Source organism: Atractosteus spatula, chromosome 3, assembly GCF_055471065.1.
Source record: "Atractosteus spatula isolate fAtrSpa1 chromosome 3, fAtrSpa1.hap1, whole genome shotgun sequence".
Taxonomy (NCBI): domain Eukaryota; kingdom Metazoa; phylum Chordata; class Actinopteri; order Semionotiformes; family Lepisosteidae; genus Atractosteus; species Atractosteus spatula.
The window spans coordinates 49,861,193-49,885,293 of record NC_142708.1 but is presented as its reverse complement, the minus strand read 5'-3'; the positions used below and the strand labels follow the sequence as shown (position 1 = coordinate 49,885,293).

The window sequence follows — 24,101 nt, the reverse complement described above, 5'->3', positions numbered from 1 at the left end:
AGGTAAGAGGCAACAAAATCCAATAAAACTCTTGTGAAACCAAAAGCTCTTTCCAAACGTTACTGTACAGAGTGTCCTTGTGCTTGTGTTACTTTTGTCACCTATATCCCTCACCCTCCGGTGCAACCATATCAGAGACTCTGATGTCCTGCTTAGACACCCAATACAGACCTACCTCTGGAGGCCTCTGCTTCTTGGTTTTATCTGTAACCCACACAGTTGCATTCCACAACAGCAGGTCATTCCTGCAGCTTTCTAGGGAATGCGGTTCAGACATGTCATCATCTTGTCTGCACATACCACCTTTTAAAATCTGTAAATATCAACATATTTGGGGAAAAGAGATCATTTTAAAAACATACAAAAACTTTTGTTCACATAATGGATGAATTCAAGAGATGTCTGTTATAGGATATAACATCATGAGTCACCTTTAGAGAGATTTAAAAAGAGTAGTGAAGGACCATTTTAATTTTTGATATAAGAAACACAACCAAACATTTAACTGTTTTGATAAACTGTCAGCCTGCAGTTCTTCTATGGCCTTCATTAGACTGAAAACAAAAGAACATCAACTTCCATGGTTTCAAACCAAGATGTACTGTATATCCACAATTCCAAAATAATGCATCTTGCCTTAGTCTGCAGAATCCCATGGAACACATTTAATATATCCTGCACGAATTTATACATTTAGAGAGTCTTTAGGAGGTGGGTGAAACACTGGATCACTCAGATGGAGTTAGGGTGGTTATTGGAAGTATAAGGCATAATTGACAAATCTTACTGCTAATAGTGAAAAAAATGTAAACCAGTGTCATGAGATCTCTAAACCATTTGAAATACTTCCTTGGATTTCCTTTAAATTGATTGACAAGGTTCCCTCTGGGGTTTGGAAGTTTCAGCTGAATACCCCATCTTTTGTGAGTAGTGTATATCACAGTGTGTTTGTGTTGACAGCAGTTTTTAAAATGTGTCTTGAGAACACAGTTTATTTCAACCGTCATGTTCACTATCACTCACATATAACACAACAGACAGCAGGTCCCCCTGTATTGGCATGACTGCATGTTTGTGCACTGTATCTTATTAGCTGATCCAGTCCCTCACAGGCCAGTTTATGAGGGGATCTCTCACTGCCCCTTTCAGTAAATGTAAGCCTCTCGATTCCATGTTATTAAACCTCTTGAGCTAAAAGTGTAGTCATGGAAAGAAATTACTTTCTGTTAAGCTTCACTACACAGTATCTTGTACTTGATCTTGAATGAAAGGCTAAAAGTACAAGACAAAAAAGCACAAACTGCTTTCATACAGCATGAAAATCCGTGTTTCATGACAATACATATGAGATATAACAATGTTGTTTTTATAAAACAACAAAACTGATTAACAAATAATGAAAGAACTTATGGAATATTTTTGAGTATAATTTGAGACATTTTCAAACTCTTCGGTTAGATGTTATTATAAAATTAGGTTATAAATTTAAATGTAAATGTGTTTGCATTGGTTTATTTGAAGCTTGTAATTCAGTGGAAACATATAGCATTGCCTTTTAGAAATGTGATTTTTGGCTATTACCTTAATAATAGCCAAATTATTAAGGTAATAATCCTTAATAAAAATAAAACATGATAGAATAGATACAGTAATAATATTACAATTATTTCAGCTTCTTGTGAGAAACTGTATCATAGCCTGGTTATTTTATTGTTAAAACCACTTAATAAATTTTTGCAAATGCTTTGCAAACATTGTATTTAACAAGTAAGTTAAATCAATAATAACCATTTCTTATGGAAGCTAAACAAGAGGTCAAAAGGCAAAATGATTGTCATGTTTTTTTTTATATTAATTGAATCTTTGGCTAGGGCAATCCATGGAAATGTTTTCCTAAGGAGATAATCTGAAGCTTATTTCTGATGTTTATATTTTATTATATAAGATTTAAACTAGCAGGTTGTGTTCCCCATCAGTTTTAATTATGCCAGAAATAAGTCATTCAGGAATGTATTACACATTGTTATCTAACTACAGGTATGACATCAAAATTATATATTTTATAACTTATGCTAAGATGTTGTGATTTTAGACATCTTTTAATACTACCAAGCTGATTTCTTAATTTTTCTAAAGATTAAATGATATGTTTTTTATATAATTTTTTTATCATTTATTTATTGCTTTCTTGATAAGTAAAAATTCCTTTTAGAATACGGATAATAATAATTATAATACTATGAATTAACTGTTTGCCTGTTGAAGGCTTACAGTTTGCCAACAGGAATGATCAGACCCGATGTGTTTCCAACAAAGCTAGAAGCTACAAAAGGATCAGACTACACAATGGTATCTGTTACAGATACAGCCATTCAAAATCGGTGGGGTATTTCGCGGTATACCCTGGTGGGCGTGTCGCATCAAAACGCAGTATCACGCGGTATATCACGTCATTTGACGTCATGCCGGAAAGTATCCAGAATCACCTTGTAAAACCGCCAGGAGGAGCCAATAAAGCTTAACCTCTCATGTACAGCATTTGAGCTTTTAAATTAAAACTGTGTATTACAGCATGTTAATCATCAGTCATTAAAAAGTTGGTATATTTTATGAAAGCAAGATTGCTCAGTTGGACAAAAGTACACAACCTACCTTTATCAGAAATATTTATGCATCAAAGCCTTTACCGAAGATATTACTAATAGTATTAATAATGAATGACTTTGGACAAGCTGTAAACTCAAAGTATTACGCTGGTCCACATTCTTTCTAACCGTCATTTTAAACGAAAATACTTTTAGTTTTTTCTTTGACAAACAGGACATTAGCTAGCCAATACGATAAAGGAATTACTTTTTTTGCTAATTTCTTTAGCACATTTGTACAAGCACTTGGAATCTGTCCAAGCCCTACTTTGTCAGGCATTGTCTTTTACTGCAACGGACATAAAAACTCCCTTGCTTTTAACAGAGCGTTTCATAATTTCATAATTGATTTTTCATAAAATCACCTTGTGTGTTATATGTGGTCTGAAACAGACGCTCATGTACTGTACTAGAGAAAAAGAAGTTTGGAAAAAGGAAACTTCTGCTATAGCTGGGGATACTGATTTTATTATTTGAGTCAATTGTAATTGTATTGTATTTAGGTGCTCTACTACAGATTTCTGTAAAACGTCTTGTTTTATCAGTTTCTAATACATTGAACATGACAGCAAAGACAAAACTTTGAGAAAATGAAACCCGGTGTGAGTGTGTTTTTACTAGCACACAGTGCATCTTATTGACATTCATTCTTTTTGTTGGAAGGCACCATCTGCCAAGTGTCACAAACACTCAGATTTAAAAACAAACTATAGTAGAAAAGCTGTAATAGCACTAGACTACAAGTTTCATATGTTTTATTGGTTTCTGGATATTTTCTTCTTAATGCAATGAAGAAAACTGTAGCTTTTTGCTGTGAAAGAGGTTGTACATTTGACTAAAGTTCAGTTTTCAGTTCTTTCTGCCAGTCACCTTTAGAAATGAATACTGTTGTTTATTGTGCAGTTTTATTTGTTCTCTGTTCATTGTTTGCATTTTTTTCATATCTGTAGCAATGCCAGCTTTCTTTCGTATCTGTAGCAATAACATCGCGTTTTTTCTTTAAATTGTATTCTCATCCTGAAAATTAGTGTACTCCTGATTATGAAAGTAATCCAGCACATGAATCTCCTGTCCTAAACATTCCCATCTTTGATTTGTATGCACGCTGCTGACTGAGCTTGCTTTGGTTAACTCAGCTAATCAGAATTAGGTATTACACAAGTAGCACTTGAAACATTGTTTAAAGGTGGTTAATGTTCTTGTTTTGTTTTCTCCTTTTCTTTAGGCTTTGTACAACTCAATCAAAAACGAGAAGTTAGAATGGGCCATGTAAGTATAATTTGCATTCTCTAATATACTGTATACATATGGTTGATTGAGACAGGATTAAGGTGCGTGTTTGACAAAATGGTGCTGTTTATTTTTCCTTTCTCCCACTTGCATGAAACAATTAATGAGATTATACAGTTCCTTTGTCTCCTTAGAAATTTGATTGACTGCCGTCACAGCAACTGAGAAATCGGTTTCAGTACTTCCTGACTTCTTACATAAAACAATATATGAGTAGCAAGAAAAGAGGGTGTTATAAGCAGTTACCCTCAAACTAAATTCACTGCACTAGGGGAACTTTACAGGAGAAGCTTTCAAAGTCAGTCTTTCTCAGCTGCCTGATGTAGTCATCTCAGTCTGGTTTACCCCTTTTTTGTGAAGGAATTGTGCAAATAATCATGATGCACTTGAGCAATCTGAAAAATGATGAATTTCTGGTAGCATATTGACTAATAGTTTGAGTACTTTGAAATTGTAAACAGCTAGTTTAAATGGTGGAAGAAACACTGTGGCAATTATTATGCTGTTAAAATGCGCAGGCATGCAGAGAGCCAGCAGATCACAGCAGAGGAGGAGGGAGTGGGTGTTCAGTCAAGAAAATTGCAATAGAGTCAGTGCTGTTTTTGTGTCCCTTTTGTAAGGTAATACGTATGGATTTGGCATAATTTCCAATGGTTTATTTCATTTCAGCCTTATTAAAATATGCAGAAACAAGCATTTGAATTACCTGTTTATAAATGCCGCAGGGTATTTGCAGTTTTGTTTTAATAGTGATTTGATGACTTGATACCCCTCTAAGGAGAACAAATGTACGGTAGGATATTAGATAATCAAAAATGAGGCGCTCCATAGTGGGAAATACAATTGTTTGCCCTCTGAGCACTTTGAAATTTGGATTTTTAGTTTCTGTATACAGTATCTTTTCAGGTATGGCCATTTAAACCTAGAATTTTTATAATTTCACAGACCTTCAGTAAATCCACACTACCCTACCCCCCCCTTTTTTCCAGTTTTTTTTTAACATTCTGTATCGTACTTTCATTGTGATTTTCTTTCTCCTTTGTTCTTTTTTTCCTGTTGGCATGCCTTCATCTGGAATGAGATCAGATATTAGTGCATATATTCAGACTTGCTGCATATCCCTCTGATATGTGTGATCATCCTACTCCCAATCTTCTGTTGGCTTCTGTTCATTTTGCTCAGATGGGTGACACACACCAGACCCTCTCCAGTTGGTAAAAGCCTCAGAGGTACCTGTGGTTTCACTGGCCTTAAACAGCACCTTAGATAGGTGGGCTTGTCTGACAAGCCTGGTAGGGGCGGGGTGATTCGTCCATCATTCAACTGATCACATCTTTATTGCTGTGCATTTTTCCATTTAATATCACCTTTACTTACACATACAAAACGTGTATCATGTCATGTCATATGCCAAACTGCTTTGTACCATACGGTTTAACGTCTCACTCGAAAGACCGCATACACTAAATACCCATTTCAAAATATTTTTAGGAAAAAAACATATGGCTGTTTACATGCAGAGCTGTTTAATTGTGTGGAGCTTTCTGAATTTGAAGCACAGTGCCTTACAGTAGTTTTCCTGTAGTAATCATGCCACAGTGCTGTTGTGCTACAATAACGGCATGAATAATGGAGCTCCTTTTAGGACATATTAGACATTAAGGATCTGAAGGAGAGTCAGGTTGTGATTGTGATAGGTACACAAACATTCTATATTTTACATTTTCTCTAGTAATTTAATAAAAAATCAGCTACTTTGTGCTACACATGGTTACAGTATCTATCTGCAATCTTGTTTTACTAAGTTAGACGATTTTAATTTTGATCATTGTTAGTGTTTTGTCTATGCAGTACCTCAGTATGTGTCCTCATATCTATTATCATATTGCATATCAGCATTGCTTTAAAAAATTTTGAGCAAACTGCTCTAGTTGTGGCTAACTGTGCTGCATGAATAGCTCACTTGTCCAGGTGGGTTTGACATAGCTGCATTATAAGTTATGTTATAAGTTATAAGTGATTTAAAAGAACAGTCTCAGAACAAGGCTAGTTTGTATTAAAGTACAGTTACAGAGACCTGAAGAGGAGAACTTAAATATATGTATATACTAAGACTCAACTTGGGAATCTCACAATAAGAACATTTCTATTTAGTTTTTATATTGATTTAATAATAATAATAATAATAATAATAATTGCTTACAATTATGTAGTGCTTTTCTGGACACTCCACTCAAAGCACTTTATAGGTAATGGGGACTCCCCTCCACCACCACCAATGTGCAGCATCCACCTGATTGCAACAGTATAAAAATTACCCTAAGAATGTTCCTCTGTTCCAGTTTAAACTAGTGATTTTTACAGAGCATAGTGCCACACAATCGCCTGCCTGACCTGTAAGTCAATCAAACAAGTATTTTGAATATGGTTTCCACAGAAAACAAAATGAAGCCAATAATGTGTAAAAAAGAATGCTGTGGCATTTTAAACTTGAAAAATGTGTGATTAAAATATGAGCCAATGCCTTAGAAATGTATACATGTTCTTTACTGTTGCCATAGTGAAATGAGTAGATAGGTGGCTATTTAGAAATGAGCTGTTATTTGCATCACAAAGGGAGAGTTGCCGAGTGACAAGCTGTCTTCTGAAATACAATAATAATGAGTGAGGTATTGCCATTGTGCTCTAAGTTATCTCCAAAATTATGGCCTGTTAATGTCAGTTCCAACTCTGAATAGCCTGGCCTGGTATTATGTGAAAGGCCTTGGACACAAGCTATTATTAGAGGTCTCTGTTGGCCACAATTAGTTTCACCAAGGGTGCCGGACAAAATGCAATAATATGTGTTACATTGGTGTTTAACAGCAAGTCGGTAACCAGAAATGGTGGTAAACCTGATGATTGTTCATGCTGTTTAATATGTTTTTCTTCATAAGATAGTTCATCATGAAGAAATGGACTCAAATACAGTACTGTGGGATAGACCAAAATACAGTAGACATCCATAGCTTTCTGCTTTAGTTTTGTTTAATCTTTAGGTAAGACGTTCCCTGTATGTCTGTCGATAATTGCAAGAGTGAAGCAAGCAAATGCTCTAACCAGATCCTGACCAGGACAGTGAGTTGGAGCTGTTCAGTGAAACACAGTCTGACGTATCGGCCCCAGTAGCCAGGTGGTAATATGATATTAACTCCTGGGTTTATTCTAATAGGTCAAAATGTTATTAAAAGGCAAATGTAGGAATTGCAGTTCATGTTTAGGTGCATATATTGTATTTCTAATAAGCAGAATAACATCAAAATAAATATTCTATATATGGGTGTAAAGATTTGTTTTTTGTCTTGAGCCTGTCTAGTGTTATTGTGATGCTAGAGTAATTGATACATATGAGCAATATCTACTTATTCCAACGTAAGACCAAAATATGCACTTTATTGTATGACTTAAACAGTGTAATGTTTCATAGCCGTTCAGGGACGCCAAATATGTAACGTTGTGGCTCTCTGAAGGCACCAGTTCTGTAGGGTTTGGGCATTTACTGAGACAATTATTAATTGTAGCAGTAAATCACAAAGTTGATTCTTTTGATGGCTTTAGAATCCAACCATGCGACATAACTCAAACAACGCACACACACAGGTACTAATACACGAGGATACATTTATTAATACATAGAATATGCATGTAAACCTAACAGATCTTATCGAGAGGGTTATCAGAATACAAAAGGTATATATTCAATCAGTTACAAAGAGTTACATATATCAAGAGGACATACGTTCAGTATATCATTCATTAAGACCGTTTCGTAAAGTGAACTTGGTTACAACTTCTACATTAGATACCCAAAACAAGTACATAACTCTTAGGAATTAAATTGATATCAACTGGTTGGGATAACAATTGAATTCTCGAGCTGTAATGCATTGAAGTTGAATACTCATCCAATCTCTGGGGATTCAGATCTCCTGCGGGCACAAAGAATCAGCTGCAGGCTTGTTGCTGTCCAATCCGCGCTCTCTGGCTCCGTGCCAGGCTGTGCTGTGCGGCTTGCGACGGTGCGCTGCTGATGCTCACTGTCCGGCTAGTTAGTGTTGGCTTTAACTAGCAAAGTTTGTGCACAGGAGAAAAGATGACTGTGGGTCCCAGCAAGTCAGGAAGAGGACCGGTTCGTTCCTGATGAAGCGCTAGTTCTGAATAGTGATTCAGCTGTCCACAGTTCCGACCTGTTCACGAGGCCTGCTGCTGGTTACTCTCTGGCAACCTCCACTCTAGACTCTTAGAACAAAGGAAAGTTCTGGCACTCGGACACACTGGCCGTTCCGTGGTTGTCCGGGCTGAGTCTCGGGATGGTCAGGAGGCGCGCTGCGAGAATGTCCTGCCCTTGGGAGCCTTCTGCTCCTGGGCCGTCCTGCCCTGGAATTCTCCTTTGAATTCCCTTTAGAACAGTCCACAGAATCCTCTCCAGAATCTTACTGAATCTCCCGAATCTGAATCTCCAGGTCTGTGTTGCCTGTTTTTACCTGGAGGAACTTCAGCTCGTTGATTGGCTGAAAGTTCCATGGGCATCAGAGTCCCACGTGGGTTACTCAGCCCTACCAGTCCCTGATTGGTTGATCAAGGTGAGATATGAGTCACTTAGTCCTGACACTTAGTAATGCAGTCCAGATGTCCATCCGGCACTCCCTAGACTGATAGGCGCCAGTGGATGACCATTGATCATGATAGCCAGACTTAGCTAAGTGCATCCCCCTTTGGGAGCTGTCCTAGGAAACCTTAAATCACCCTGCACTAATGGTCTCTCTGTGGCTGCTCCACAGAGATGAACAGAGAAATGGGGCCTCATTTGGGAAGCTCAGAAACACTTAATTCTGCCTTATTATTAAGCCTCGCCGCTACAACAGTATAAACTGTATATAATATATGATGCAAAATTATCAATCTGAACATTTGATAAATGAGCCTCCAACAATTGCCATACTGTACAGTGCATTACTTATTTAATTAACTAATTCATTACTAATATATGAGTTCTTCAAATGACTTCAGATTTACTGATTATCATACACTTTCATATACACTTTTGACTAGGGATCGACGCTCTGTATATTTCAAATGGTGTAGGCCATCCTGATGGATGTCAGAGAGTGAGGTGCAGATGTTCAGAATAATACACTGGTTTTTTTATACAACAGACTAAATGGTGTGGTAATCCAGGTGCAGTGGTCTGGCTAGGAGTATCAGATCACTGCAGAACTCCACTTGTAGTGATATAAGCAGCCCCAGTCCCAAAGTTTTGATCAAGTACAGGAACCTGTTCTATACTTCTTACGGGCTCATCCTAATGTGGTAATATTCCTGCTAGACAGCACCACGTCTTCATGTTGCTCGTGTGACAACAGGATTCTTACAAGATGAAAAAGTGACAGTCACGCCCTGATTTGCCAGACATGAGCCCCATTGAACATGTTTGGGATGAGCTCAGACGACGTGACACCTAGGGCTTAGAGACCAATGAACAGGCACTACAAGAAGAAGGGGACAGAATCCCTTAAGATCTGGGAATGTATCTGCAATCTTGTGAAAAACATACAGTACAGAGGTTCAGCTTGTATTGCCTTCAAATGTACCCACAGCTCAGCCTCTGTCATGAGCTCCAGTACACTGGTGGTGCTACAGTATGTGCCTTAAGAGAAATAGATCTCTAGATTATAGTCAATGTATTTAGTGAGGAGATGGGACTTAAAGTGAACCTCAGGAGGCAGTAATTTTCCATTGTGGAGCTCTGAATGCACATTCTCTTGCACTGTCAACCCAGATCACCACTGAGTATCTGAACAATGCAGATCCATTCTCACACCTTGAGAGTTATCTCTTAAATGTTTCTCCTCTTGTATCCTTCTGAGTGAATTGTGAAAAAAGTACCTTATATCTCTAAGGAAACAGTTGTGTCACTATACAGTTTTGATTAACACTAAAGTTTGACAGGGGAATATAAGTATTAGACCTGCAAGGCAGAAATGTATCCAGTCCATTTAGTGGATCAAAAGCTTTTTATTTTTCCTTGCCATCCGTTTTTATAATGAATTGCTTGTTTTAGCTGTTATAAATTTAAGCCTAATGCTCACTTCTATAAAGCTCATGGCTTCTTGACAGGTTCTAAGTGTTTCATCCACCATTACATCACCCCTCTATGAAGCTCTTCATTAAGGAATTTTATGAGCCACGCAAGGGATGGAAGTATAGTTGGAGTCAAAAGTACTGTTAAATTTAGAAGTGCAGGTAGTCAAATTGCCATTTCGCAGAATGAATGTGCTGACCGAGCTAAACTGCAGTAAGGCCATTTAAAAGAAACTCCACACTCTGAATGAATGTTGTTCTAATGATTATTTACCACTATGTCTTAGCTTTTAGGCAATTCTTCTCTCACCTTTTTGAAAAGCAGCATTACCCCCCATGGACTTATAATAATAGATATTATATTATAATTACAACTATAATATAACAATTTTTTATTATGAAGGCACCTGGAGATCACAAGGATATGCAAAGTTTTTCTTAAAGTCAGAGAAAAGTACAAAAAGAATTCTCAGGTTTGTTTTTTTTAACTGCTTTTCGTCTCCCAAGCTTCCCCACCGCAAGGTGTCACATGCAACACACAATACATCACATCCCACAGTAAAAAGCAAAGCAAATGGCAGATTTCACTGGGCGCTACCACAGCATTGCAGAGTGTATTAATAAACCAATGAATACAAGCCACTGTGATTTTTTTAGAGGTTTTCAGCTAAGAAAAACAAAAGTTAATACTTATATCACTCAATTTATATACAATATGTGCTTCTGGTAACTGAAGTAATGTTTACAGTAGGTGTATTGCATGTAACTCAAATTAGTCTATGAAATATTGATAATAGAGGCTTATGCTCACTGTACTTTATTTGTAGTTTGTATAACTCTATTAAAATCTAACAAAGAAAACTCTGGAGTGTTAAATCTGAAACCAGCATATATGTTTGGAATTAATTTTAAATGCAGGATAAAAATAACAGTGTAATAGCAGAGCACAAACAGGGTATTTAAGCTTAAAAGTATAAAGAAAAATAAAGACCTGTAATTGTGTAACTGTAATTGTCCTGTAATTTTGACAGGAAGGAGTCATCAGTGCAACCTGGTAGTAGGCCTTTGCCATGTCTATAATGTCTTCTGTTGCTGTTATGGGTCTCTCACTGTTCAAGTTGTTCCACTCTACTGTTCTCATCCTGCACGGGCCATGTATCACACCCACACTGCACGGCCATTCGGTTCAACAGGTGTCCTACTGAACCATCGAGAGCCCTGGGACAGTACTTCACTGCTGTTAGCACTCATTTTCACTTTCACCTCCTCCAGTCTGGCATCCTCGACTGGAACACTTGCACAAATTGTGCTTCAGCCCTGCTTTACAGTTTGTAAGATTTACACTAGTTTACACACTATTTACACTAGATTTACCTAGTGTACAATTTTCATCCCTTGCAAAGCTGATCATAAACCCCTTTATAGTTTAGTTAGGTTTTGAATCTACATGAAAATAACCCATTTTAAAATGTAGGGCTGATGGTTTTTTTTCTAATTGCATTTCTTATTATCCTGATCAGTTTGAAGCCTAACCACACTACTGTATGTTAAGTAATTTTTTTGTCTGTTTTTACTCTACAGATGAGAGTGCAAAACTGTCATTGTATTTGTATATAAGGTACATATTTTACAGAACATGGATGTGACGAGTTATTTGTATTGTAACATGTTGCGGTGCTGGTCAGTACAGCAGGATTCTAGTTGGCTTGTTCTGTAGTGCTTGGACAAGGTTGTGAGGTACCATTCATGCAAAATGAAGAGGCTGATATGTAAAACATTTTTGAAGCTTGCGATTTTCAAAAACTTCTCACACCACCTGCAGTACAGAAATAGAATCTACTTCTTCTTTTGAAGGACCACACTTTTTCTACAGTCCTATCTAACCTGTATGTGGCCATTGCACTGTCTACCAAACCAGTCTGAAAATAAAACTCCCCATTCTAACCTGCTAGACATTGAAACGGCGAACATATGAAGCTTGTTTGATGATCAGCAGACTCTAGAATATTTAGTGATCAATGTATTGAGAGCCATGTCTAACTTTTGAAGGGCCTTTGTAATTTTCTCAAAGAAAACAGATTGACATAGTTTGATAAAGGCAATAAAGGGCAGAGGTGTAATGGTTCTCTACCAAATCAGGGTGGAAATAAACTGTCTAAGTGGAAGTATATTTCACTAGAAGAACACGTTGTGAGTTTTATGTAAATTTACGCCTAAAAATGGGTGAGTCAGGGGTTGCAAAGGCAAAAAGGAAATAGTGAAAAAGATACAGTACCCAGATCTTCTATGTGGCAATCAAACTTTCTTTGTTTTTAATAGCATATAAAATGCACACATTCCTTATCCTTATAGTAACCAGCAGTAGAATGGAGTAGAAGGCTCACATGATCAACGGTTTATTTTCCAATTAATTACTTTCTTCTTAATGGATGTGAAGGTGCAAACAGGAAGACACAACCAGTGTTTCTAGCAGGGTCCATAAACAGCTGCTCATCTGAATTTGTTTAATGCAGCTAAGGACAAACAATCAGTGAGATTAGTTAATGAGCACAATGTGCTTTGGTACATGAGACCTAATTACACATACAGTTGATTATGCATGTACAAGAAAGCACACCAGTCAATCAGATACCGTACTGTATGTGCTTTGTTTAAAACATGCCTTTACAAATTGTAAAAAATATATATATTTAAACCATGCTGGGATTCAGCTTCTAATTTGAAAGGTTTCTCTTATAGGTTATAGGTCTTTGTAAAGTCTTTCAAGCCTACCTCTTTTTTTGGTAACTATTCAGTTGTTCAGGTAACCACGTTTCCAAATCCTTAACATGGTTATTTTACTCCTTTGAAATGCCCCACTACTTGCTAAATCAGGTACTAACAATACATTAAAGGATTTCAAAAGATATAAAATACATTGTTCATTATCAGGGAGGTTGTAAGGAATGTGAAATCCTGAGGTCTGTGATATGAGATACTGTAGCAGTTTCCAGGGCTCATTGCCAAGTTAATTGTATTTTGTTTAGAAACAATCTAGTTAATATGTAAGGCCTGAATTTTTAAGACAAACTTTATGGCCTGTATTTTAGTCTTCCATCATCAAGAGGTTGATATAGCACTTATTAAACAGTCATCACATTGTGGTACCTTAATTAGTCATTTAATTACTGAAACATATGTATATAAGCATGCAGAGTATTAGGAATGTATAAGGCTATTAACACTTAGCATGCATCCATTTTATTCAATAGTGTCACCAGGAGTGTAGCAATAAACTAAAAATTAACATCAGGAATATGTCAATAGAATAGTTTTGCTTTGTTTGAAGAGTTGAAAATGTCTGAAATATGAAAATGAGTGCAATAACATAATTAAGCTTCAATAGCTCATATTAAATTAGTGTAAGGCAAAAAATTTAAAAAGGCAGTTAGTATTGAGTACATACTGTAAATGTCAGTTACAGTTCAGTGGAAGAAAAAGTCTAGTTTTTTATATTTTGCAATGAAATTTAATCTTTGTTATTTTTTTAAAGCTTTCATTTGTCATGGATTGTGTGAAACTTATCCATACAAAGAAGCATATCTTTCTGCATCCATAGAATTAGTAACAATTGGATAATTGTGCCCACTTTAGATTTACATTAATCATCATGAAAGTCTGGAATACAACCCAAAGGGAAAGTATACAGCAAGATCTCCTTACTTCCTTGAAAAATTTGTGATCTGAATGAACAACATTCTTTTTTTAATTGATTTGAGTTGAATTATGCTGTCAGGTTTTTTCTTCAGCAACTTTGCAGTCATGTGTGTGCTGGATATCTGGGTTAGGGTTAAAGTGCATTTCAAACTATAATAAAAGTCAAATGTACACAGCAACGTAAAAAATCTCCAATTTACTTCACAAAATAGACAACATTTCCAGGCACACGCAGGACCATATTCCATGATTCTGAATGACACAACAGACTTTGGTACATGTGAAAAGGCCCTATTACATTGTAAAAAAGCAGACTTGTGAGTATATCTCTTTTAATCCAATATTGTTCTTGATGTCAAGACAGTTTTGCTGACTTACAGTATAACTATTACTTGTTAACACGGCATGCAGATTACTTTGGAACATTTCTGGGGTGAAATGTCTGTTGCAGAACCTGTATGTATTGGCTTATAAATCACATTACAGTAGCCATTACAGTGACTAGTGAGCAGGAAGGGCCTCTTCATATTGCAATTTGCGCAAACTCTTGCTCTCACCTGTGGCGAGACCAGTCGTTTGCGACTGATCTGAGAAATTGGGACTGCAGTTCCCCTCTATAACAAATGTATTGTGAAACTTAATACTACGCCAAGAAGCAGCTTCGCTGGCAGGATGTAGACTTCTGTTTGATTTTATCACTCTTTAAAAAGTATTTTCCTGCTGTGACATTTAGAAACTTTTCATAGGAGAAACGGGTCTCCTCTTTACACATTTGATGTGCTGTAATAATTGGCCCACGGCTTATTACACGTTTGATGAGAAATGCGTGTATCTTAGGACGGTTGAATAGGGGTATATTAGAACGGATTCCCTCTCAGCAGTACTGATCCTGGCTTCAGTGTAGTCTTTTGGATGTTTTTGTAATTATTAATTCCTATCTTTTGAATTTTGTCCAATAATTAGAATCTCTACATGGATGCCTAGAAGATAACGCTTCAACCCCAGGCTAGAAACCCTGAAAATCATCTGGTCAAAAAAACGCCCTGTTAATGTACGCGGTGTGCTCTTGAGTCTTAATTTGGCAGAGGTTCTCAATTCGATTCTCTATAAATTTGTTTTTTGCTGCTTTTCCAGACAAGCTTCAGTGTTTGCTGCATTGTGTTATCTTTTTTTTAAATGTAATACTTAGGAGTTTAAATGGCCCTGAGTAGTTGAATTGGCAGCATCCCACATGACTGCAGGTGAAATAAGTGTTCTCTTTATCCTTTCCAAACTCCAGTACAGTATGTAATCAACTTTTGGAAAGAAAGAGATGCATTTCTTCTATGTGGTGTTAGTTTAATCCAGACAGGAGCACTGTCCTGCAGCACAACAAAAACAGGTAATGTGACTATATGACAGGAGATCACTTAATGGACGAACCTAGGATTTAATTATCCTCCCAATATCCACCCTGCCTGTGTCAGTGAAAAGACCTTCAGGCTCTTGGAAGATGTATCCCTGCCAAGTTGATTTGTCAAGTACTTATTATACAATAATAAATTATATATTATACAATGAAAATCACCTGCAAATAATCCAAGACCACTGCAGTACTGATTTAATATTAATGTCATGTCAGGCATTCACTTCGTCAAGTCTTTATTTGGTCCATATACTGTAACATAGATCAAAAATAGAACCAATGTTTAAAACATTCTAATGTCTGGGTTTTTTGCAGGTTGTTCCTAAAAATAAAATGTAATGTGTTTATAAATGAAATTGCTTTTTTCCTTTTATTTAACTTGAAGTAATCAAAACATTGCTTTGCCCAATCTCTCCTTGGATTCACATACTTTCTTTCAGAAAAGCTCCAGTAACTGCAAGATTTTCTTTTGTTGTAGACGACACCCTGATTGCTGTGTGTGATACATTTCATGGAGTAATCCACCACTGACATTTAATGTCTTAGAACAGTTTTTGTAGTTTGGACTAATAGAGCATGTTCAATATTATTACAAGTACTTTGTCTAAAATGTAAAACTAAATGAGATATATATATATAAATATATATCAAATATACTGTAGAAAATAAGATTAAAGTAAGGAAAACAGTTCCTCTTCCCAAGTCAAATCTCCAAAAGGTACAATAGTGTTGACATCAAGCAAATGTTATGTAGAATATTGCATAAAAAAATGCAAACAGCACACATTTCTAACTGACCCTACATGAGCGTGACAACGCAAAAGGAATTTAAAAGCCTGGGAACAGAAAAAGTCATTTGCAGAAAGAGTACGAAAAAAAAATGTTGCCGAAAGGCAGTTTTTCAAAAATTCATTAAAGGTGTGAAGACATGAAGAAAAAATACAGCCTCCATGACAGGCCATGACCACAACTAATGAAATAAATAATAATAATAGTTGCTGTTGTCTCCACTCCAGCATGAGAGAGACAGCCTACAAAAAAGGTTCTTAGAATACAGTACAAGCGAACATTTAACATGAATCCCTACATTTCATGATGATGAGTACTTGGTTGTAACTGTCCTTCCAGTTATTCATTGAGCACCAAAAATCGTTTGCTGAATGTGGGTGTATTCAATAGATAAATGTTTTTCTGCAGCAGACATTCTGCAAGAAACTTCTCATCAGAAACTTGAGTTTGCACTGCTTTTTCATTCACAACCTCCACTAAAATGTTCTGGAAAAAAAAATTGTAATAAGGGTGAATTATAGATGAGTATGCATTTTCATAACAATGAAGAAAGCGAATAACATTTTTTTTTTGTCCATTTGAACTATGAACCTGTTCAGTGTAAATGGATTGGTGCTGTTCTTTGTGATGTTCTGCCAGACAGCCAGCATGTTCTGCGGGATTATAAACAGAAGATCTGTCAGCCAGGCCCTCAGTTCTTATATATATTTGTACTCCTACCTCTGTTGTCAATACCATCCCTTTCAATTCTGAAACTTCCACCTTTGTAGTCATGATTTCCAGCTCAGCCATCTTTGGTTCTGTATCATTTAGCAAGACCTCAATTGATTTCATTTTCTTCAAGGGAATGTTGGAAGCTGTTTCCAAAGAAGTAATTATACCTGCAGTACTTTTTGAATGGACATCAGTAGTAGACAAGTGAGGGCCAATAGATTTTATCTTAGTCTAGATTTGGCCTTCCTGGGAAGGCTGGGGCACAATGATTAATTTGCTGTTGATTGTGTTGAGCCCTAGGTCTGATCCTTGTTTTTGGCCTATTGTTCTTGGATGATTGGAGGGAGAAGCTGAAATTCTTTGTTTTCCTGTATTCCCTGCACCATTAGAGACATAAATTTGGAAACTTCTAAGGGGTTTATGTGATGAGAAATAATAAATGCAGCAACTATCCTGTACTCACGTTATGTGACACCCTGTGTGCTTTGTATGTTTTGATGTATTTGATGTGCAATGCTATTACTGAGAATTTCATATATACTGTAAAATGAAAAATGGTTTAGTCTCAGTGTAAGGGGTTTTTAAATGTATTGAATTCCATTAACTGTTAAATACTCCTTTGGTGTCAAAATGTAGTCATTAAGCAGAAAGTGAAGCTTGTAATTAGGTCAACTGGCAGCAAAAAGGTACATAAGTTGTTACAAACGAGAGGAGCCTACAGTACAGTACATGGTAGAGGCTAATTGATCTGATGATGTCATCCAGCTTTTTCTTGAAATCAGCTTGGTAGCTTTTTCTGTACTTCCACAGTCCTTTAAGTGAAAAAGTTCCTCCTGTTCTCAGTTTTAAATGCAATTCCATGTAGTTTCCACTTGTGCCCTCTGCTTCCTGTTTCACTGCTTGTTTTGAAACAGCCCACTGTTTTGATTTTGTTGCTGCCATTGAGGATTTTGAATCCTGGAATGGGGTCCACTCTGTTTAAGAAAATGCACTTTTAACCTGTCAGTCTGGTACATTCACGTGACTAACATGGAAGGCATTATTCTAAATACTGTAAGTCGTACTAGTGCATTGAGCTATTTTAACATAGCTTCTCTTGATTTCTATTCTATTCTTTTAACTCTATAGTATACTGTATGATAACATTCTGCTTTTCCTTTTATTGCTTTCCCACATTGTCTAGAAGATATAAACAATGTGTCAACGTAAATACATGACTTTTCCATAAGCAGCATCTTCAAGCTATCTCTCAGCCATGTAAACTACGGACAGTCAAAGAAGTTATTAGTTCAACAGTTCCTGTCTTATCCAGGGTTTTCTTAACAAAGAAAGTCATTCCTTTTTTTGCCATCTCCTCCTGGCACCAAAACTTTAGCTTATGTCCAGTCTCATTAAATAATCCATCCATCCATTTTCTAACCGCCTTATCCAGAACAGGGTTACAGGGAAACCAGAGTCTATCCCAGCATGCAGTGAGTGCAAGGATACACCCTTGACACAGACACGCACACACTCACACCAGGGCCAATTTTCCCAGAAGCAACCTAACCTACCAGTATATCTTTGGACTGTGGGAGGAAACTGCGGTACCCAGAGGAAACCCATGTGAACATGAGAACAACAACAGACTCCCCACTGGTAGCACCCCAGGAACTGAACTTAGGTCCTCAGCACTGCAAAGCAGCAATGCTAACTAGTACACCTTTGTGCTGACCTCACTGAATAATAATTGGGAATACTTTTAGCACAAATTTTATAACAAAACAAGTAAATATAAGGGATGTATTTGTAACAAAATGTGAATTTGGAAAGTTTTCACACTTTTTTTCTTTTTCGGACCCCATACCCATGAAGAAATAGACACTTAAACTCAATTTTGTTTTATAATTCCAATTCCATGTACGATGAGTAAAATTACAATATGTGTGTTTCTCAGTAAATTATGACACAACTTCCACATGGGACATACTGTAGGAAGTCTCCTGTCTAAGGATGGTACAAATTAACAGTGGCCACATTTATTTACATCAGCACATGGTGATTGCCATTCAGTGTCCCATGTTCAGTCGAATCTACAGTATGTATGGGCGTGTACTGTATGTTCAGTGTGACAACATGAGACCACAACCTATAATATTTTGTGTAGTCACGATTGAGTCACAGTACTGTTGCTGTTAACAGAATAACAAATGCACCAAATCAGTGATTTGTGCAGTATTTTATAGTGCACTAATTAGATCAATGTATTGTACAGTATATGCTTTTCTGAAATAAGAGCTGAATGAGTGGTGATCTTGCAAGAAGTATTATGTAAATATGGATAAGCACAGTTAATTTTGTTGCTAAAGCATTCCTGAATGAAAAAAATATTTGAATTGTAGTGAGAGTAATGCCTTCTTATTTGGCAGGTTTTCGTTTAAACACACCTACAGAAGTGGGGTAGGTGTATAACAGACTGTCCAGACTTCCCTGCAGTCTTGGAGCTCCTAAAGTAAACAAAAAAAAAGATTTGGTGTTTGTTACCGATATTTTATTTTTAATGTTCCAGTAAGGTTTGGCGTATACAATACCTGTTGGTGGAAAAACCTGACTGCAGATTGTGCACCGCTTTTAAGAATTGAATCATCAAATCCAGCAGCTGAACTAAAAGACTGAGCCCATGTTTTGTGTGGCACAGTACCAAGGATGATCAAAAGAAGTGGAGAAGTTCCTGGCAGTAAGCGAAAGTTGTCAGCATGGTGCTACTTTCTGTGCCAGCCTGGGACGTGTTTTGAGCTTCATCTTTCTCCAGCTATTTAGGTCATGTTTAACCCCTTCAGCTCCAGATACAAAATGAATACACTTGCCACATTATTTTCTGAATCTGATTGCTTTGTTTGAATTTATCCCTATCCTTACAGTTAATTTCTAATGAACCACACATCTGTACAATAAGGCTAGTATAATCATTAAGAATAGATTATATATACATGTATGTGTGCAACAACAGTATTTATCCATCCCCATTCATCCATTTTCTATCTGCTTTATCCAGTACAGGGTCTCTCACACTAGAGCCAATTTTCCCAGAAGTCTACAAGTATGTCTTTGGACTGTGGGAGGAAACCGGGGCACCCAGCAAAAGCCCTCATGAAATCACAGAGAATGTACAAACTCCACACAGATAGCACCTCAGGTCTGGCATTTAACCCAGGCAGTATTGTAAACACTCTGACACTGTGCTGCCCTAAGTGTATAATTAAAAGGTACAAGGGAGGAGCTGTATCGGTGTGCATTGATTGCAAAAGAATAAGTAAAAGTTAATTCAACACTGAATAGTAGAAGGAAAACAGTTGTCAAAGGCTGAAGGTTTAACAGCCAAAACATTTTTCTGTCTGCTTTTCAGCATGGAATTTAGTTTTACTTGTTCCTCTGCGGTATGAATATATACAGTAGACCGACAACAATGTTAATGTGTTGAGCTACCCAGTAGAGATATTTACAGTAAATCTGGATGTTTGCAAAACGAGCTTTAAAACCTTATGATCTTACTGTATTGTATTTGGTCACAGCATGGTAGTGAATGCTCAGAAGTAAATAAATAGTAGTGTAAGTAAGTAGCTTTCCTGTACCAAGTTACCCCTACAGAATGAAAGCTCCAAAATTGTTGAAGGCGCTCTTACCAGGCATTTTAATTTTGAAATTTCAGGACATTTTTCTTTACTTTGAAATGTGCTAGACAGCACATAGGATGACACTGCATCATTGTTCCACAGTTGCCAAAGAGTCCTGATATATAATTATAATCTCTAGCCGTCTTCATCTCTTCTGAGTGCATGCAGAGCTTAATAAGGATCTATAAGCAACGTTTTAGTTATTAAAACCATCTGGCTCCACTCAACTTGACAACAAATTTCACAAATGAGTACATACTGAACTTCCCCCATAAAATAGAAAAAAAATGTACTCTAGGTATGGCAAGGAATTGCAGTCATTATGTACTTTTTTTCTTTTATATATTTTTATATAGTATGTGTATTTAAAACTCCAAGTCAGCAGACATGGGACAGGAAATCAAAAGCAGACATGTCATGTCATCTTGTTAATGCATGCTTCAAGTAAGGGAATGAAAGTCTGACAGTGTCTTTCTATTTTAGTTCTCTTTTCCGAATGGTAAAAAGGAGTCTTGGCCTCAGTTTTCATAGATTTTGTAGCATTAGCCTGGAATTAAATGTTCATTCCTGGCATTACGTTTTGCTTTCTTAATGTACTAGTCTGAAATTTGTCTAGATCTTTTTTTCAGCGGCTATGAAAATGAAACTGTGTGGATGTGAATAAGGACACAATTTTGAGTGTAGCAAGGGGGAATATGGCGCACCAGGTGGGATAGTGCCATAATGAAAACACAGCAGAGCTAATCTGATGAGCTATTTTTTCCTCAGTCTTGCCAGTCCTATGAAATGAACCCCACACTGTGCACCAATGTCTGCGTTGCACACTGTGTGACAAGAAGTTTCTAAATCTTATCTTGAGAAGAAATACCGCTAATGTGATGAAGCTCTGCACACTGGCTCATCACAGCCCTAATCAGAATCCTTACAAAGCCAGTATGTGTAGCCCTCTAAAACTAGTGCAGATGTCTAATACTGTACATTAAGATGCCTAATATTTTTCTGAATAGAATTTTATGTGACCAAAGCTTGCTAAATGGGCCAGTGAACCAGTGAACGGAGGAATCCAATTATGGATTTTCTAGCCATTGTAGTCTTTTTGACCTTTTGCAACCCATGCCGCTTTATATTCAGGGTGAGGACAGATTGCTGTCCTTGGAAACAGCTGCTTGTTATTAATGACTGTCTTTCCACTTGCCGTCTTGAAGCCTGGTGTGTATTTGCTGCAGATTCAATGCCAAAATCGCCTGGATTAGCTTCTTCCCCGCAGAAGTAGTGACATGTGGACTAATCAGTGCTGGATACTGTGAACAGGATTATAATCTGGATCCTGACAGGACAGCTTTATAGTGTAATTTAAATGACTGAGCAAGACCATGAGATTGTTGTACCATTCTACGAGCTTAAATCACAACTCTGGTATTAATGCTACATTTATTTTACATTTTACATTTGTTTACATACAGTGATTTATGTGGAAAAAGAACATCATAAATGTACATTAATTCTGTACCGGTTTGAATGAAAAGGTCCATCTAAAAAAATGTAAATTCATTTTTTGTACTTTATCAAAATGTGACATTGATGGGGATGAAAACATTTGTTAGGCATTATAGTATCACTATATTAAGTATATTAAGTTCCTCCTTAATACAATCGTTAAAGCAAGTGCTCACTTCCCTACTGTAAGAGGCTAATAAAGGGATTCGGCCACTAATGGCAATGATGAGACACTCCAGAACGTGTTAAGATGGCATACGCACAAAGCTGTTAGGGAACTGGCCTCACCGGTGCGAAACTCCCTATATAAGGTCAAGGGAGTAATCAGTCCAGGTCCGACTTAGTGGAGTCGGACCTGTGTGATGGGAGTAACGGAATCTTGTGGGGAGGCTCCTGTGTTCAGCTCACCGGGAGCTAGACCAAAGCGGGTCTCACGGTGAGGCAGCAGGCAGATAAGAAACCGGGTGTCATGGTGAGACACCAGACAGGTCAGAGCTTTGCTGTCACGGGCACAGTGAGAAGCCGGGTTACCCAGTTACCATCAAACTCTAGAAGCGGCTGGTTACACGACAGTCCCAGAGGGGACTGAACAAGGTTACAGGCGTCTATGTGTGTTCACTCTGGTGGAGCGGGATGCGCTTGAAGCTCCAAGGCAAGCTCAGTCTCTTGGTGAGACATCCGATCAGTAGAGAAAGGCTACAGATTCGTGGGTTAGGATTCGCTGTCCGTGTTGGGACACCAATAAAAAGGAAGACGGTTAAGGACTGTTCCTGACCAAACAGAATCGACTGGGTGAGGGATTCAACTGCTACTCAATATCACAGTACAACAGGGTTAAGTAGGTGTACAGATTGGGCACTGCCCACGTAATGATAGAGCAGGGAGTTAATAATGTGGCAGATTTCCTTTTCTCTTGGCTACAATCCTGGGGGATCAGTTACACCTACCTTACCAGGCGGTGCGTGATGGCTGTCAGATTACCCTGGTGGCCAAGGAAATGGGTTCTCCCCTATTTGTAGAATATGTAGTTTGGAATGAAAGGTATTATATAAATGCATGAAACTTTCATTTCGTTTTTTAATATTTGGTATGTTTGTATGGGGCTTAAACATTTTGTCGACCGCTTGACATAGAGAGGCAAAATGTTTTTATGTGTTAATTTGCTGTCACGACAGTCCTGTCACTCCAGCACAGACATCTTTTCAGTCCATTAAATTGAAAGACTGCACAGGTGCAGCTGCGATTAAACTTAAAAGCTCCAGTTTATTACCTCACGTTTGTTGGTTTACATCATTTAGATAAACTTCAAAATGTATGATATCTTAATCTTAATTTTCCTCAAGGTGAATGGGAGGGGGAGCTTTTTTAATTAAAATCTCCTTTTAGAACATTTGATTTCAAGTCTATAGACAGACATCATGTTATTTAAGAATTAAGGCTATGTTGGCCACTCTGTTTAAAATGTGAGTCTTTAATGCTTAAATTCATATTGATATGAGAACGGGCTGCATATCTTTTACATTATGAGTTGCTGCAGTTTGGAAAGGCTGCCTAGCCACATTGCTGATTATACACTGATTCTTTCAAAAAACTATTGGATGAGAGCCCCAGATCACTTAGCTACTGGCAATCAAGTAAAAGACTTATCTTTATATTCGTGGAAAATGTGTATACAGTAAATGTCCTGTAAATAATATATTTTAAATTAACAATATATGTTCACATTTTATTCCTTTAAAGAATAAAATGAAAAAATGTCACTATATTGAGCTGTTCTGATCTGTGTTCAGACTGATGCTGAGAAGAATTTTGAATCTAAGGTTTGTTTGAAGTCAAACTGCTTGATGCACACAGGTTTAATGGCTTGTGCCATTGTTGTGTCTTATTATGTGCACGTTGACTTCATAGTTCCAGTGGTTTTATTGTTTGTGAAATACTTTGTGAAGTTACAGTTCTTGCTTAATAGATTTTAGGTTTAAAATCCAGGATTGGGCTCACATTTTCTTTTGTGTTAGGGGGAGTAAAGGTTATTTTTTTCGGTTTCCTACTTGGGTACGCAGAAGATTCTATTTCTTAGATACTTTAGGCTTCATGTTCCTTTGAGCTAATAAATGTCATGAGATCAACAGTAATATGACAGGTGATATAAAATAGGACACAGTAAGAAAACAACAAGCGGCAGTGGGAACGTTCTCAATCACAAAACCTTTTTTCAAAATATGGCACCTTTAAAATGCCCCGGTCAAAGTATTTCATTTCCACTGACATCTAATATTTTTAGACTAATGTTCT

The 24,101-nt window shown here is 37.1% G+C and overlaps 1 protein-coding gene across 1 annotated transcript in view; it reads left to right on the top strand.

Moving 5' to 3' along the window:
* The window catches only part of psd3l (pleckstrin and Sec7 domain containing 3, like), a 231,074-nt gene that overhangs the window by 164,761 nt on the left and 42,212 nt on the right, over nucleotides 1-24,101 (top strand). Inside the window, exon 10 of the mRNA XM_088910121.1 lies at nucleotides 3,871-3,914. Coding sequence (XP_088766247.1) covers nucleotides 3,871-3,914 — 44 coding nt within the window. The remainder of the gene's footprint in view (nucleotides 1-3,870; nucleotides 3,915-24,101) is intronic.